General features: G+C 38.8%; 1 protein-coding gene across 1 annotated transcript in view; it reads right to left on the bottom strand.

The window, feature by feature from the left end:
* LOC115389673 (zeta-sarcoglycan) overlaps positions 1–17,393 on the bottom strand; it is a 351,214-nt gene that overhangs the window by 95,815 nt on the left and 238,006 nt on the right. Inside the window, exon 3 of the mRNA XM_030093191.1 lies at positions 12,056–12,157. Coding sequence (XP_029949051.1) covers positions 12,056–12,157 — 102 coding nt within the window. The remainder of the gene's footprint in view (positions 1–12,055; positions 12,158–17,393) is intronic.

The following is a 17,393-nucleotide window of genomic DNA, read 5'->3' as shown; positions in this document are numbered from 1 at the left end:
TTTTGAGTTGATTTAGGAGATGAATGAGTAATGAAAGAAGGAAAATCGACTAAACAAGTGTTAAATATTGGAGCATGTATTCCCTTTCACATTAAATATTGAGGACCTATTCACAGTAAAAATGATGGATGAAATATCCATGGATGAAACAATTCCATGTACTGAGATGATGCAAATTAAAATATGCTGGATGATATGTCACACTGTCCAATGTGTGTGTGTGCACATGCGTGGATAATCAAGTACAGTTTGATCTGATAAGTTGGAGAAGCATTTTGACAGACTTTGAGTCAGGGATATCTATTTTAATGAGAGCTTCACCAAAACTCTTCAGTTCAACACGGTGTGTGGTGACGTGCCCTTTATCTTCAGTCAGGTTTTGTGATGAGGGGATTTGTTGTGGCTGTTAGATGATGTGACCCCCGGGACAGCACCGCGAGGAAAGAACGGAATGATCTCAAAGAGCAAGGGATTAATATTCTTATTCATTTTTGTGTCGTTTCCTCCGTCCTCTCAATGGCCAGCCTGACTTTCGTTCTCCTGACATTCTGAAAAATGCTGTTAAATGTTAATGGAGACTATTTTTACGTGGGTCATGACCACGTCTCTTACACACGTACATGCCAGACACACACACAATGGACACACAAGATTCTGAACATTTGCCTAAATGAACAGAACTTCTCTCTCTTTCTCTCCCTCACACACAGCTACGTCAGAAATGTATAACAGTTTCTGCTTTTGGGAAGATTATTGAATAACCCAGACTTGCACCCAATAACCCCTGCAAACCTTTACCAGTTAATTTTTTTTCTCCAGTGTTTGCAGGGTAACATCAGTGGCTGCATTCATTTATTTGATATCTTTTTTTTTTAATCTTGAAGGGAGCGGAGACCAAGCCCAGCTGAAAACCCTTCTGCATGTGTCTGCATGCAGCTCTCATCTTCAGACTGTTACGCCTTCACGCAGCCTGAAGGCTGGAGAAAATCTCATGGAGAGAGTGTCACCTGCTAAAGGTGACACACTGCTTAAATCAAAAAACGCTTTACATTTGCTGGACTTGAAGGCGATGCACTCTGAGCACTCCTTTATGGCAGACTGGTGTGTTACCCCCTTTTTTTTTTTTTTTTTTTTTTTTTGAGGAATGGGAAATGGAAAAATGAAATATAGGGAAAGAAAGCAGCAGCTCATTCTGCCCCAAAGCACTGAAGGCTTTTAGAAAGAGCTCAGGTGAGAAACTGCAGTAAGCAGCAGAAATTTAAAAGTGGCTATCTGATGAGCAAGATGCCTTGGTTTTGTTTTCGTTTCAGAAAAGTTTTGCCTTTACACGGCAACATTTTAAAGACGAGGCCTGTTGAAATGACAGAAATGCTGAAAACAATGCTGTTTTCATGTTGGACCAACAGTGGTTGGTTGTTTTTTTTCAATTAAACTACACACACACACACACACACACACACACATCATGCAGGGAACAATACAATATGACTATTACTGATGGTGAGAACATGGGCATTTATAAGGACAGATGACAAAGATGGAATTTAATTACAGGTGACTCTAAACTATAAAACTATGAAGTCCCTGGAGAATATGTACTGGGAGTCATAATACTCTTGTTGTTCATCTTGTGCAAGTGAAAAACTATATTCTATGGCAGTGGTGTGCATGTGTACAAACAGACCCATAGCAGCATTTCAGAAAATGTGTGCTTTCCACACAGATGGAGTTGGAACATTTTTTTTTTAAATTGTGTTTTCCTACTTTTCCATGGAAACGGGATTGGAAATTTTTTTAAAGGTTTCACCTTGAAGGTCGATTTCCATGGCTCTAAGCACCATTGTTGTGAAAACAGACAGCCAAAAAAGAAAATGTTTTTATTTTCACTTGAAACCAGTACCCTACTTGAGATAGCTTTGCTATGAAGATGAAGTGAAAAATTCAATGAACAGAAAAAAAACAAAAACAAAAAACAAACAAACTTTTGACATATGTCCTTGTCCATAAGTGGGACACTGTATGTACCACGATTCACCACATATAGTGACAGTATTTTATGTAAATTAAATCCCATCTGAGACAGTCTCTGATAAATTCCCATGCCCTATCACACGCATGAAGGAAGTCATGCCTTTTCAACCAAATGTTCACAGCAGATGGACTTATGTTGACACTCTTTCCAACTTATGGTGAATAACTGTTTTTTTTTTTAACTAAAAGACATCACCTTGACAGGAATGTATCACACAAAGATGAAGAGCACTGCGTATACAAAAAAAACATGCCACTCTCTATCCTTGACACAAGCACAAATGAAAAGGTATAACATTAAAAAAAAAAGCTATTATCCAGCCAAAAACAGCTTACATCATGCACCCAAGGTGACATGCAATTAAAATCAAGTGTGTTCGACAGCTGGACAAGGTGACATTTTCTTTCTCACAAACAAAACAAAGAAACGGGGATTTCAAACAAACAAACAAACATCACCCACAGTTATTCCTCACAGAAAGTTGCAGGCGTTTGGCACCCAGGTAACACGCTATTAAAGTCAAGCTAAACCATGCTGTAACAGTCACAGTTGCCACGGCGCAACAGTTCCACAGCCGTGGCCCTGGAATTATGGCCTATACCAAGGTCTGCATCCGTTCAGTTACATTTACCCCAGATTGTTTACAATGCTGCAAAGTCAAAATCAATAGGGCCTGCCAAGATGGGAACAGCCTAATGTTCCATTAGAACTCTCTGCTATTCAATTACAGCTCCAGAGTTGGAGAAGTTTCAGCTAGCTCAGGTCCCCAGAGGAGCAGCACAGAGAAAGTATGAGGCCGGGAGAAGGAGTAATAAATCTAAAACTGACAAAGAGCAAAAAATAAAGTTATGGCATCCTCCCACTTTCCCACCACCCCCTATGTTTTCCAGTCTTCCATGAAGCAGCATGTACAGGATATGGATGAATGGAGTTTTTTAATCATTGTTACTTTGAACTCCTTTTTTTTTTTTTTAAATCATGTTTGACGTGACTATTAGCATTTTTCTATATCATCCATCTCGAATGTAGCTTTCAACCTACTTATTGGGCTACACCCTCTAAAACCCACCTGTTATGCCTTAACTCCTTTTAAATGTGTTAAATTATCCCACCTCCACTGTGTGAGCCAGCGGTTTTTTTTTTTCTCCCAAGAAAGTGAATCCCTTATCCTTCCAGTTTACTGCATATAACTAGCCCTGTCTCAAGGGAGCCGGTATCGCTACAGGACTGGAAGAGGAAGAGTGACCAAAGAAGATACAGCAAGGCCACGGAGAGAGGGAAAAGAAATGTCACACAGGGGGTAGTGGGGAGAAATGCCTAATAAAAAGCAAAGCAGTCACATGAAACAAAAAGCCAAATCAAAAAGATAGAGAGGGCAGCAGAAGAGCAGAATAAATGAAGTTTTCTTTGTACCTTCTGTAGTGGTGATAGGTCGTCATGGGGTCCCTATGGGGACAATTACGGGGCCTTGTGGCAAGAGTCAGTGTTTGTGTGTATGTGAATGTGTGTGTGCCCGTGCGTGCATGTGACTCCGAAGAAGGTCTACTGTGGCAGTGGGAGTCAGAGGATGAGATTTAGAGTGAATGGCATTGAAAGAATACCAAATAACTTACCAAATAAACTATAAAGCCTGCAAATCAACCATACTACAAAAAAAAAAAGGATAAATAAAAGGAATAAAAAAAACCCCAAAACCTTTAGAACCACTTGAAAATTATAAAATAGAAATTATACCCTAGTACTTTAAAAACGGTTAAAAAAAAAATCAAATTTAATCAGCACATCTGTATATCTGTAGATATAGTTACACAGCCTTAGAGATAAAAATACCATATACATTGACGTTTCAGTGGAAACAAACAGATCTATATCACAAATGAATGTAGGAATACATTGTTAAGGACCAAAAATGTTCAATTTGTGAACATTAATTAATGCAAATGAAACTATGCAAATTGTAGAGCACAATGGAGTAGCACTGCTCACCTGTGGAACAACTTCCTGAACACCTGAGGACTGCTGGCACACACACACACACACACACACACTTCCTTTGAATCAGTACTTAGAACACTAATAATTGATCAAACCGTCTAATAAACATTAGATTTGATTCATATCATTGCTTTTCTCTTGAGAAAACATTTACTTATCCTCTCTTTTGCTGTTCTCGATATTTATAATGTATGATATAAATTTTAAATAATAGAAATAAATTTGTCATGCCTTGTCTCACAGTGAGAAAGTCGTGGGTTCAATTCCACGGTGGGCCTTGCTGAGTGGGGTTTGCATGTGTCGGAGTTTTCTCCAGCGCCTCCTTTATTTCTGTACAAATTGCTTGTAGGTGTGAAAATGGGTGTATGCATTTGTCTGCCTCTGTGATGGACTGAATGGGCCCCGCCTTCGCTCATTGTGGGATCGACTCCATTGCGCTGCCACCCTGAACTTGAGAAAATAGTCTCAAAGATGGATGGATGCGATCTCAATGCTGAAATACAAAAAGTATTTTTAACCATTATACGAAATGTCTTTGAATATCATGATTTTCCCCTGAAATCCATCGTCGTCATCAGGCGTGAGGCGTCAGTGTTAGCCTTGACTAACAACCTGCTCAAGGTGTATCCTTTCTTTTATCTGATTGGAGCAGGAATAGTCTTTAACTCTGCTCTACTGAGATCACATCTTCATCATTCACTTGTCTCTGCAATTCAATTCTCCAGTAATTGTTCACGGGCTTTATTTAACCTCACAAGAAAAAGTGACTTTCCCACAATGAGGAACCACAGGAAAGAACAATGATAGGTGTGTTAATTATCAGAAGGACAAGGGGGCGCCGAAGGTGAATGTGTTCTAGTGAAACAATGTCCCTCAGAGATACAGTCAAAGTGGATAAATCAGTGTATAAATAACCACTGGTCCTCATTTTTGTTTTTCATCTGATCCCTAATCATTTTTAATGAGCACTGCTTTATATTGTTTAGCCAGCCCTGTCTGACTCAATACAACTGAATTCTGAAACATTTCTTTCAGAACGAGTAAATCCAGTAACAGTAGCTCATCTGCTACATCGCACTATGTGGATACAGATTTGCCAGGTTTGGCATTTGGGTTGAAAAGAAAACAATGGAGAAGGAATCTGACAACTTTTTTTTGTATAAATGGCCTGCAAAGCTAGTGGAAGTCTGTCGAGAGAGAGATTCTAGAAACTGCCAGCCCAAAACAGATTGGGCACCTTTTGCCCAGTCTGTTCTGTCTGTCACTGACCCTTTTCTTGTTGACCTGAACACATTGGATATGCTGTGATCTGTTCAGTATCAAACTTTTTTTTTCTTTTTTTCACAAGAACTGAGGTGTCCAAAGACACGAGGCTCCACACTTACTGTCAGAACCATCTCATGTATTATCTTCTGATTCTGCTGAGCTGGCATCTTAGCTGCTTACCAGCTTATGCAGTGATCAAATAGTATTGTACAAGCTCCACTGAGCAGTTGAGCAGAGAAATGCTCTGGCCTCACTCAAACATCGAGCCTGTGTGGTGAATGTGTTAGTTGTGGCCTGGTTGTTATGCAGTGTTTGCTGTTTTTCCTCTTTCCATGGAAGGATGGGCGGATATCGATCTGTCTGCTCCGATTATGACCTACACACACACACACACACACACACACACACTCACCCCAACCTCTTAATTTCATCAAAATTCAAGAATCAAAGCCACCTTATGAAAATGTAAAATACAAAACCAGCTTTACAAACAACTGTTCTGTAGATACTGTTTGAATTTTAACCTTGTATTGCACCCAAAAACCAATTCTCTTTTCCAGTCTCTCATTGATCTTCTTTTTTGTTTTCTCCTCCTCTTCCTCACCTGTAAATGCCTGTTTGTTTTATCTCCACGCCCTTTTTTTGCAATCCTGCAGGCTTCTTTCCCTCCACAATTATCTCTCTCCTTCTGCACCCCATCTTTCCCAACCCAACCAGGCAATCTCATTTCTCACGGCGTCGCTGTTGTTGTTGTTAGTGTGTGGTTTATATGCGGTGTTCTGTATTTAGCTCTCACTGGGAGTCACAACGTTCCATTTACCTCTCCCACAATGCACTGCTGGGGATGGCCCCGATTATGAAAAATATGCGTGCGTGCACACGACTATTTGATGTTTTTGAATAAGGCACAATATAGCTGTGTGGGTGGGGTGTCATCATCACCCTTTTCCTCATTTCCCTCATATTATTTTCAGAATTTAAAACTTTGTTTTTCTTTTAAATGTGACAAGATCGTCAATCTTCCTTTCCTTTTCACTCCTGAAGTGCACATTTCTCCGCGACTCATACAGACATAAAATGAGCAATACATCTTCATCTCCTCGTTTCTCCATCTCTTCTTACAACATCAGACAACCCCCACTTCATTTTTTACCCCCCCCCCCCCCCCCCATCCTCATTTTCATTCTTGCTATGCTGATGTGCTCCAACAGAGCCGAAGCTACTGTACTTTACTCTCCCATCCTTTCATACTCTTATTTGATATGGCTCATCTCTTCCAGTCACTCTACATTTCTCTTCCTCATCTCATTGTCGAAAATTGTCTTTCCATTTCTTCTTCATTTACCATGTTGATGGAGATGTTCGTCTCCAGCTGCCCACAATCATCTTTTCAGAAGAACATCTTTCTTTCTAATTGAATTGCTTTCTTAGCTTTGTCTTGACAAATGGCAAAGAATCAAATCAGTGAACAGCTGTTTCTGCTTTAAATGCGACTGTATATCAAAAACAAGACAGCTCATTGCATTCCAACCTGTTGATGCCAGTGCAGCTTTGCATGCTTTGAATATATATTTGATCACTTGTCCTGATATTATTTGCGATGGCTGTTGTATGTATGCACAATAGCAGTGTTTGAAAAAGTTGAATTTTCATCCGTCTACATGGGAAAAGTTCCATCTTGAGAGGCTTTTTGAAAAAGTTTTCAGTGACTCCAAGCAACTCTGTCTTGTAAACAGACCCCCGAAATGCAAAACACATTTTTCCATTTCACTTGAAAATGTTGTTGGAGTTTAATAGTAAAAAAATAAATAATAATAATAAATATATATTACAGTATAGCTTGTATTAATTTTTTTCTTTTGTTTAGCTTGTTAGACGACCAAAGAGTATTTATCTTTACTTGTGTCGTGAACTAAATAACAAGTTCTACTTGAGCTGGCTCACTTCCTTGTGGTCACAATTACATTCAGCTGTTAAATAAAGTCCAACAAAATTACTGGCATAAGGGAAATTCTAATTATCCATCCCACCAGCTGCTAAATGATACTATTAAAAGACACATTTATTAGTTTCTGAATTGACCCTCTTGTCTCATTTCCTTAAATAATTTCCCTCATTCTCTCCATGCTTGTGACTTTTGTCTCCCGATCCCTCTTCAGTGTATCTCTTTACAAAACAAGCAGACTGTTGTGTCCCCGGGGCGTTCGGCGGATACCTCTGATTCAGCGCGCTCTCCTCCGATGCAGCCATATTGCACAGTGAAAGCGTGTCTACTGTCAATATCAAAATAAGAGCACACCCACTGTTTAGAGGATGCAAGGGCAGCCTGCTGCTCGCTTTCATGTGAGGAAGATAAGCTCTGCTTCATACGCACTGACATGCGCATGCACAAATACACACCGGCTTCCTCACAGATGCAAAACATCAATATCTGCTGAAAATAAAATGTGAGGGGGGTAAAAAAAAAAAATGGAAATAAAATATCAATACACGACAGAAGCAAACCTTAAATACACATTACTCCACATGCTCTCAAACACAAAGCTTGACAGTCACGTCCTTGGAATACCACACACACACACACACACACACACACACACCACACAACACACACTATGCATCGACAGGTTCACACAAGCACTCTGTTCCACACTTTAAAGGAAGCACAGTGGAAGAGAACCAACACAACGTAGCACGTAGTTTCTGGTCTTGGGTTTATAATGGCTGCTAAGGAAAAATTTGTTTAAATTCTAAAATAAAGCAAATTCTGTGATGTGGACCAGTCATAATGTTAAATACTTCACTGGCCAGATAGCAGGCTACTACAGACTTCCTGCTTGCATTTAGTGAATCTTATTAATATATAGATATACCATTTCATCATTTGATGTTCACAGGCTATTAAGGCCAATTTAAGAATTTCAACTGTTATGGCAGATTTTCAAATCACAAGGATAGGTGTATAATGTATTTAACATGGCAACGTCAGAGTAGATTTGAGTAAACTTAGGAAAAATAGCAAGGGACACGTCAAAGATTCACACCTACAACCAGTCATGATCATTAATTAACCTTTATCAGCTCACAATATTGTAAGAAGACCCTACAAAAGCACAGGGGGAGACAAGGACATGCAAGCCTTAAAAGAAAGACGCCCTGCTTAAAAAGAGGGTAACAGCAAACATCTCTGTGCTGGAAAAACACTGAATCAACGCACACCGTATTTCTTATTACCATATATTTGCTTGGCTTGCTTTACAAAATGTGTTTTCTCACCTTTCATTGATATATAGAGCCACTACACAAGACACTATCCTTAGTGTGAAGAAAAGTGTGTACTGTGGCAAAAAACCAACAACACAGGAAACAAAAACAACAGCTAAAGCTGTAAAACCCTGATTTATGTGACCCTCGAAGAGATCTATAGAAATACTCGACTATACAAGTGTTTTGATAGCTCTGAGGTTATGCCGCGCTTCTGCAGGAAATTCAGATGAAAACCTTTGTGACCCGTCAGCCTTTTCCACTCCTATTCACTGTCCAGTAAAGATGAATATCAATTGTAAGCAACATTTGAAGTATTGAAGAGTGTCTCAGCAGTTTGTGTTTTTTGTTTCAGTCAAGGAGCGTTTTTCAATACTTTCATCATCTTATTAACTCCTAATGGTTTCTTACTCACTCTTGCTTTATTCCTGCCTTGTATAGCATCCTCCATTTTCTTTGTAATATATTGTATAAACTGCATTAGACTTGTAAACTGATTGTTTATTTTGCATTTATTGACCAGACTAAAGGCTGTGGCTAATATGAGGTTGAGGATTTTGGGGTGTCGGAGAGAAAGGGGGGGTGGGGGGGGGGGGGGGGTGGGGGGGGGTCATGGTTGCATCATGCAGCTAGGAGAGTAAAATGTGGCTCTACGACTGTATATAAAACAGACACCACCATGTCTGCCAACAGTTTCACACGGTCTTATTCCACAATGAAATGAGAAATGAGGAGTGTTTAAAGCATGCAGCTGTTTGAAGGAGGTATAAACGGGTCACTCAATGCAATTGACAAAACTATTTCAATGTAGAGCAGAGGTGTGGGAGAGCCTGTCTGCCCGGACGGGAGCTGCGCCGCTGGCTACATGGCCGACGCGTGGGAGAAGTGGAGGGTCATGTGCCTGGCGCACCTGTTGGTTGAAGATGTGGGAGATGTCCACATATTCAGATTTATGATGACTTGTTTGATGCTGGTCGGATTTTGCACCAGACTGGGCTTCTGGAAATTGGAGACCACAGCCAATATTGTCGCCCATCAGTGACGGTATGATCAACAAGTGGCTTAAAAGGAGTGATAAAACACTACGCCGAAGTCAGTCCAAGTATACATTTTTTTTTGGAATGATTGTCGAACTGAACTGAGAACAGGTTCCATTCTCCTCGTGTTTCATTGTTGTTTCAGTCACTGTATTTGAGTTTTATAGTCTTCAAAGTATGATTTTTATTTTTACATGGGCATTACTGAATATTTCCATATTCTAGTGTTAATTTTAACTGTGTTAATGATCAATATTAGTAAAGCAATATTTTTTGATGCATTGTATTCAGATAATCACTTGAAATTGTATGTGCTTGTGACAGGATGCGGGTAATGCAGATGTTAAGCACGTTCCCCTCCGATCATATTATCAGTGATTGAATCCTCCGCTTTTGCCAGTCAATGTGTCAAAGTGCCATTTGGCAAAGCACCAACTGGAAGTTGCTCCCATAGGTGGGAGCACTTGCGTGGCAGCACTAACACCTGCGAGTGAGTCAGTGCAAATGAGAGAAAACTGCTAAAAAAGCTCTGAATGGAGCTCTGTAAGGGAATCCCATTTACTATCGCTAATCAGATCACATTTTATGATCAATTCAATCAGGAAACTATGGAATATCTGTTATTTCATATCCATTGTGTTGTTACTTTGTGTGATGTATATTCTTGTGTAATGGTGTTATAAGTTATGTTAAAATGCTGTTAAAAACAAATGTGAATTTGTGTAATGTAATATAAGTTCTGTTAAAATGCTGTGAATATGTTAAAATACCAAGGGACAGAATGTTTTAATTCATGAAAGTATTTGGTTAAAAATAATAATCCATGAAAGGTTAAAAAAAGATCTAAAGTGAAATTCATAATAGTTGATCAAATTATCTGTTATCCATTGTTTTGGTCTCCCAGGCAGACAGTCGGTGTTGAGCCAAAGAGGGTTAATCTGTGTGTTAAACATGATTAATATCTGATATTGTTTTGAAATATGTATTTGTGTGTTATTTGATAATGTTTTCTGCAGTGTTTTTGCTCCTACAAGTTTATTTCTTTGAGAATTGTTTATGATCAGGTTTTGATTGCTCATGCCTGAGCCCTGTGGAGGGAAACGCGCTGCTTCCGTCCATCCATTAATACACGGGATGTGACTGAGGAAACAGCGTGTCTGTGTGTTTACTTTATTATCCCCTTCACAGGTGAGAAATGATAATGATGATGCATTTGTCAGATCATATGTGTTTCTGTTGTTAAGAAAGACATGTGGAGTAAAACACTGATGTCTGTAGTGACTTTAAGAGTGAAGGAAGAGTTAAATGAAAGTGGATGTGACACTCATTGTTGTTCCTTTTACTGCATGGTAGCGTAAATAGCATTATTTCTGAGCCATATTTGTAGTTTTACTGTGCAATGTTAAGCATTTGAATAACAGATGATTGATAGGAAAATGTGTTTCATGTGTTTATAAATGATACTTTCTGTTAATAGTACAACGATATTTTTCTGGCAATGTTGATTTTGAGGAATTCATAAATACACGGGATGTGACTGAGGAAACAGCGTGTCTGTTGTGTTTACTTTATTATCCCCTTCACAGGGGTGTAACACTTGCAGCAGTCAATAGTGCTATTTTAAATATTTCTTTAAGCTATTTCTCTTTTAGTCTGCCTGCTTGACAGACATCACATGGTTGCAGAGAGCATGGCCAGCTTGACAACATTCCAAACAAAGCACATCCTGAATTATCTGATCAATCAACATGCATTGATCCACAGGCCAGGAGGATTTTGAGGATTATTAAAAAAAAAATACTCCTCTTAGCAGCTCATCATCTCTAGTTTAACAGTAATAAAAAATAACATCCCATGAAGTATCTTTTGATATATTTGCTCTCTGTCATTTGTCATGAATCTTTCTGTCCCACTCTATCACACCATTAATCTCTGACTGCGCAATTAAATCCCCACGTTCTCCGAACCCCCACTCATGTGACAGAAACGCAGCCATGCAATGTGTTTCTGGCAGCGTGACATGACTAAAGTCAATGAATCCTGTTACTATTCATACAAATCAACACACACATGCACACACGCACGCACGCGCACACACACCACACACACACACACACCACACACAGGTTTGGCCTATATAGAGTGATAAAGTGGCTATGTTGCCTCAGCTGACGATCAATGATAATGCTGCGTGTGATGAATGGAGACGTGGTCGAGTGCTGGATCATATGTACAGCAAGAATGTGTCAAATACATGACAAATAGACCCAGACTGCTGGAGAATAACATCTGACTTCTGCTTATAATTAGGGGTGGAACAAAGGGGTGTTCACTAAAACACAAGAAAAAACACATATGAATTTCACCGAACATTCAAAACCACACACGCACGCACACACACACACACGCACGCACGCACGCACGCACCCACAGAAAACAAGATGGACATGCGTTCTCTTACCCTACGAGACTGGATCTCTTTGACATATAAAGGCAGCAAAAATTCTGACACTCCTTCCAGCCTGACTCCTTCCTTGGTTACACGCAGATTCCCCATACCATCCTGAAAACAAGAGACAGAGAACAAGAGCGAGAGAGAGAAACGATTAAACCATTTGCAAATATACAGTTCTCCCTTTTCCACATTGTCAGATAATTTACTGATCAGCTCATCAGTGCTGCAAGTTTTCTTTAATCAGTCATATTTAAGGAAATCACATAAAATTCAAGACTTCTAACACGCAGGCATGACAGGGTTTGAGTATTCCTATATCAGAAGGAAACATATATATATATATCTATATATATATATATATATATATATATATATATATATATATATATATATATGTACTGAGAAGAATGTAAAGAGAACACAAAGAGGACAATATTAAGGAAAAATAAGCTTCTTCCTGTTAGTCGCAAAATGTGTTCAAATGACAAAGAAATATCCTTGCTCCAGTGAAACAGAAAGAAAAACCTTCTGCTGACCGGATGAGGATGTTTGTGAACAATTACAACAACTAGATAGTAGCCAGAAATACTACTGCTCATGATAGTTATGCAGGTATGATATACAAACATCACTTTAGTCAATTGAGCCACCAAGGCCTGAGACACAATGTTTGCAATATTAAACAGTATCTAATGGATAACAGCTACAGACTTGGAACAGTTTCAAGGTTTTAAGAATTCCAATACATGAAATGCAAAAAGAAACTGAACTACTGAATTTTGTGGACAATTCTGAAGTAAAATTGAAAAATCTAATAAATAATAAGTGACCAACATTACCAGATGCCACTATAGAAAAGTTTGGCATTCAAATGAAATCATAATTAACTTTACCACCTCAACCACAGTGGCCAGCCTTCACTGCAACAAAACCTTGAGATGGATAAGTGGTATGAAAATTGCGCAGAGTGATGGACGGATGTGTGACCATCACAGTGCAACTTAATGTCTTGTCAGGATGCAGAAAAAACAAATGTGAACGTTGGAGTGAAAACACTGCAAAAACACAACATGACCCAAGGTTATTGAAAAAAAAAAACTGTGGGCAACCAAAAGCTGGAACAAATTAACATTTTACTGTTGGAATGTGAACAGAAAATATAAATCACAAACACATTCACATACCTAATCAACATTTGCAATTTCAAGGTTAAGGGTTCAGGGTGTGTTTATCACCAGATGAACATCAGCAGTGATTTTTTTTCTTTTTTTTTTACACTTATATAGCACTTTTATAAACTTCTACAGCAAGAACCCAAAGCACATTATCACATTCACCCATTCACACACCAGTGGAGGCGTCTGCCATACAAGGGACTCAATCCAGCCACTGAGGGCAATTTAGGGTTCAGTGCCTTGCCCAAGGGCACTTCAACATGCGGACTTGGGAAAACGGGAATCAAACTAACAACCTTAAAGTATGTCATTAATAATGTAACACTGAGGAAAAATATCAAAATCAGCAAATACATAAACAGAGCTTGGTTCTAAGCAGCAATATATCCATATGAATCACAAGGTAGAGAATTGAGGACTATATTTTTTGGACGCTAACAAAATAATTGCTTTATCTTTGTGAAAACAACATAAGCTGAACTTGTTGATAATCCTGTAGCTTACAATAAAAACATAAACCCCCCCTAGAAATACATTTCAGCTTGTCAGACAGACAGATAAAAGTGAGTGAGGAAAACCAATAGAGTTGTGAAATTGAAAACTCTGGTTATCTTGGGACGGACGTGGCATTTGGGAAAGTCTCTGTGGGAATCCTCTTCCATTAATGTTCACTGAAAAACAGCTAAATTGGAACAGGTCTCAATGTGAATGTATTTATATGTTTTTCAGAGCTTACTTTATGTCTTCTTCAACAATGCAACTGCCTTAAAATATAATAATTATGAGATTGTAGCCATGCTTCAAATGGAGATGTGCACCTTCCTGCTTTTACTAATGACTACAGAATCTAACCATGAGTGGTTTTAATGGGTTATATCACAGAAAGTTTGGATGTTAATTCATTTAACTGATAAATATTTAAGACAGTACTTTTGTCCCCCACCCCAAAAAAAGTAGTGACATTAAGTGGCTTTGCAACCAAAGCAATACACACACACACAAAAAAAAGTCATCACTTTGAGCACCATAAAGTTTTGAGCAGCAGGTTGTGTGCTTTACATCAAACACTTTTTGATGCACTGGCTGGCTCTGTGCGATAAAAATGGCTTTGTGCCGCTTCATGATCAGTTATGCTGCGTTTTACAGATTCCACATGAGTGAACGCCCAAAAGATTGTTGGATCAGACTTACATGGTGAGATTAAATTCCTTTCAAACAGCCATGCGGGGTGTTGGGATAGTCGGGGCTCTCACAGAGCAAAGAGGCAGCTACTGTACCATGTCAAATCGGTGCTTAGGAGAGTGACGGTGGAAGAGGGCGCGGGAGTGAAACGGTCGCTGTGATAGTGAGGGTTTTCACAGAGTTTGGTGAAGCTTTTGGGAGCTGCTGGAGATGTCGTGGAAGTGAAATATATAAATAACAAGCAAAAATCGAACAGATAAGTAATGTGAGTTTTTACAGCTCCCAAAAAGGATACACTGTTATCATCAAAGAAAGGAACTGAATTAGAACAATGTCGGGAACAAAGCAAAATCATATCAGAGAGTGGATGATCTTTGGAAAATAAATCTTTCTGGGTGAAGATTGCATGTTTTCGTTGTGTGTGGGCACTAATGGAACTCTCAATATCAATGCTTTTCAACTTAATTAACTTTGAATTGACTGTGAATTTGTGTGGATCGTATTTTTCTATGTGTAACTAGACCTGTTAAATGGGCTTTGACCTGCTTTTCCTGCCCAATAGTTTCAAGAGCATGATTTACTATGAAATTGAAGAGACAATATTTTAAAAAGTTGGGCTCAAAGAACTCAGGCTTGATGTCTCAACTTTGTCTGTGGCATTTTCAGGTACATGAAGTTTCTCAAAGTGTGCGCAGTAACTTCTTTCAGCGGTTTAAATTGCACACAGGCCTTTGGTAATGAACCTATTCTCCGTTCTGATGGAATATGTATTACTCAGTGACAACAAATTAGTCGTTGCTTGTCTGGTTCCCAGCTTTCTTTCCATGTTCACAAATATTGATGAAACTGTCCATGAAGATAGGAGTTCTGTTCAGAGTGCTGCAGCAAATTACCACTAATTGTTCGCTGCAACAACCCAGCAGAGCCTTTCAATTGGAAATGTACTCAAGGAATGAGACACAAGACAGTGGGGGAGTGAAAAGACGAGGGGAAAAAAATGGGAATGAGGAAAGCATGTGAGGAGGCGAGGAATCAGGATGACGCTAGAAACGAAGAAGAGCAATCACACGGGAGAAATCTGGAACAGGTAAGAGTACGAACAAGAGTAGTTAAGATGTGACATGTTGGTGCAGTCCTGTCTGTAACAGCTTGTGTGGGGTTGTGATGAAGGTCCAACATGTGAGTGCGTGAACAGATTTAAGTATATTTCCATGTATTTCATTGAGCTTGCATTGATTCATAACAAATGCTTTTTTTTTCTCATGGTCACATGCGCATCCAATGAACTCGATGTCCCCATTTCTACTGGAAAACAAAAGCTACGCTCACTCAGAACAAACCTTCATGAACAAAGACAGAGACACTTCAGAATGAATACATCACGAGGGAGGACGACATACATACATGTGGAATTATCTCAGTTTGAACACACAGACACTCACATGTAGCCTGGAAGGCCTCTTCCATCCACTCTCTCACTCTGGCTCTCCGTCCGAAAAACATGAGAGCAATGAAGTTAAAATTAATCAAGTGGGTTTTATTCCACCTCAGTGCTCCAACGTCCAGGTCTCATTCTGATCGAACATGACGGCTCGCCCTCTATCTCTGCACACTACGCCGTGCCCAGCTTTTTGTCTCGTTTTCAATCCACTATGTATTATTGGCATGAATGGTACATGAACAATGCTGCCAAGACCCAGAAAACAAAGGGAACCATCAACACCAACGGCAGAAATTAATTCTCCCCATGCGCTCATTTATCCGCCATTGTTTAGCTCTCTTTTCTATTTGATGTTAGTCGTTTTTTTTTTTGTTTTTTTTTAATTTACTCCAAGACTTTCTGCACTTCTCATTGTGGAAAACAGATTGGGGGAAAAAAAAAGGTCAGTGGCCATAAGTGTTTTAAAAACCTTTTCTTACTTAATGCTGGAAAACTAACTTCAGGCTTGTCCAACAACTTGGAGAGAGAAACAAAAAGAAGACATTGTGTGACTCGCCCAAAGTCAAGTCTTTGAAAATAAAGAAAATCTCGAGTACTGCTGAATATTTATAACAAGTACACAGTCTTAACATTGAGCCCAGATTAATTTGGATTGCCAAATAAAATTTCATTAGTCTTATTCCAGAGCAGTCTTAATATTTTTTTAGTTTCTTTCCTATCTGTGCTTCGTGAAATCTTATAGTATTGATTTTTTACACTTGAATCACAGACTCACTCTGGAGCTGCAGCCAGGGTTTTTACCATTTACACGTCAGCGGTTTCTTTATTATAGTAAGCTTACTTGAGACAGTTTTAGCTCCAGTGTAAAGTAACATAACCGAACACTCCTGTGGTCTACATTTCAGAGAGAATCGAGTATCCTGTTGGCTGTCTCCTTTTTTTCTCCGAACTGATTTTTTGTCTGTTGAGTTCGGAGGAAACAAACCTTTGCGAGAGAAACCCAAAGTTTTTAAAAAGATTTTATCAGCAAACATTTAAATGGACTAAATAAGTGGTATTTGCAGCTTTTAATACAACCATGATTTAAATATTGTTGTGATTCACTGTAATTAACTTTGTCTCTGCTCCTTAGTCAGATTTTGACCATTTCAACTTTGCACCTCAACAAACTTCCAATTAATGCAGTTTCAGTCATCTTCAAATAGGAAGAGTAATAAATTCATTGTAATGGTCACAGGCAAATGATAGGTCCTATTAATAATGCAATGATGGTAAAACTTTGAGTTATATGTAATTAAGATAATTTACCTCTTTGATTCAATTCAGTTCAATTCAGTAATAATATTTATGTGATTATGAAACAATACAATATAATAACAAGAATAAAAACAATAAGTATAAAACCCATATTCCTTGAACATACACATTATTATTACTACCTGCTGGTACACTCCATAATAAAGAAAAGTCTTTTAAGCACTCAAAGCCAATATAGTTTTATGCTTTACTCAAAAATAATTTGAATCTAACGCTGAGAAAGCTACAT

Source organism: Salarias fasciatus, chromosome 6, assembly GCF_902148845.1.
Source record: "Salarias fasciatus chromosome 6, fSalaFa1.1, whole genome shotgun sequence".
Taxonomy (NCBI): domain Eukaryota; kingdom Metazoa; phylum Chordata; class Actinopteri; order Blenniiformes; family Blenniidae; genus Salarias; species Salarias fasciatus.
Note: the sequence above shows the minus strand (reverse complement) of the source record. Positions and strands in the feature narration are given on the sequence as shown.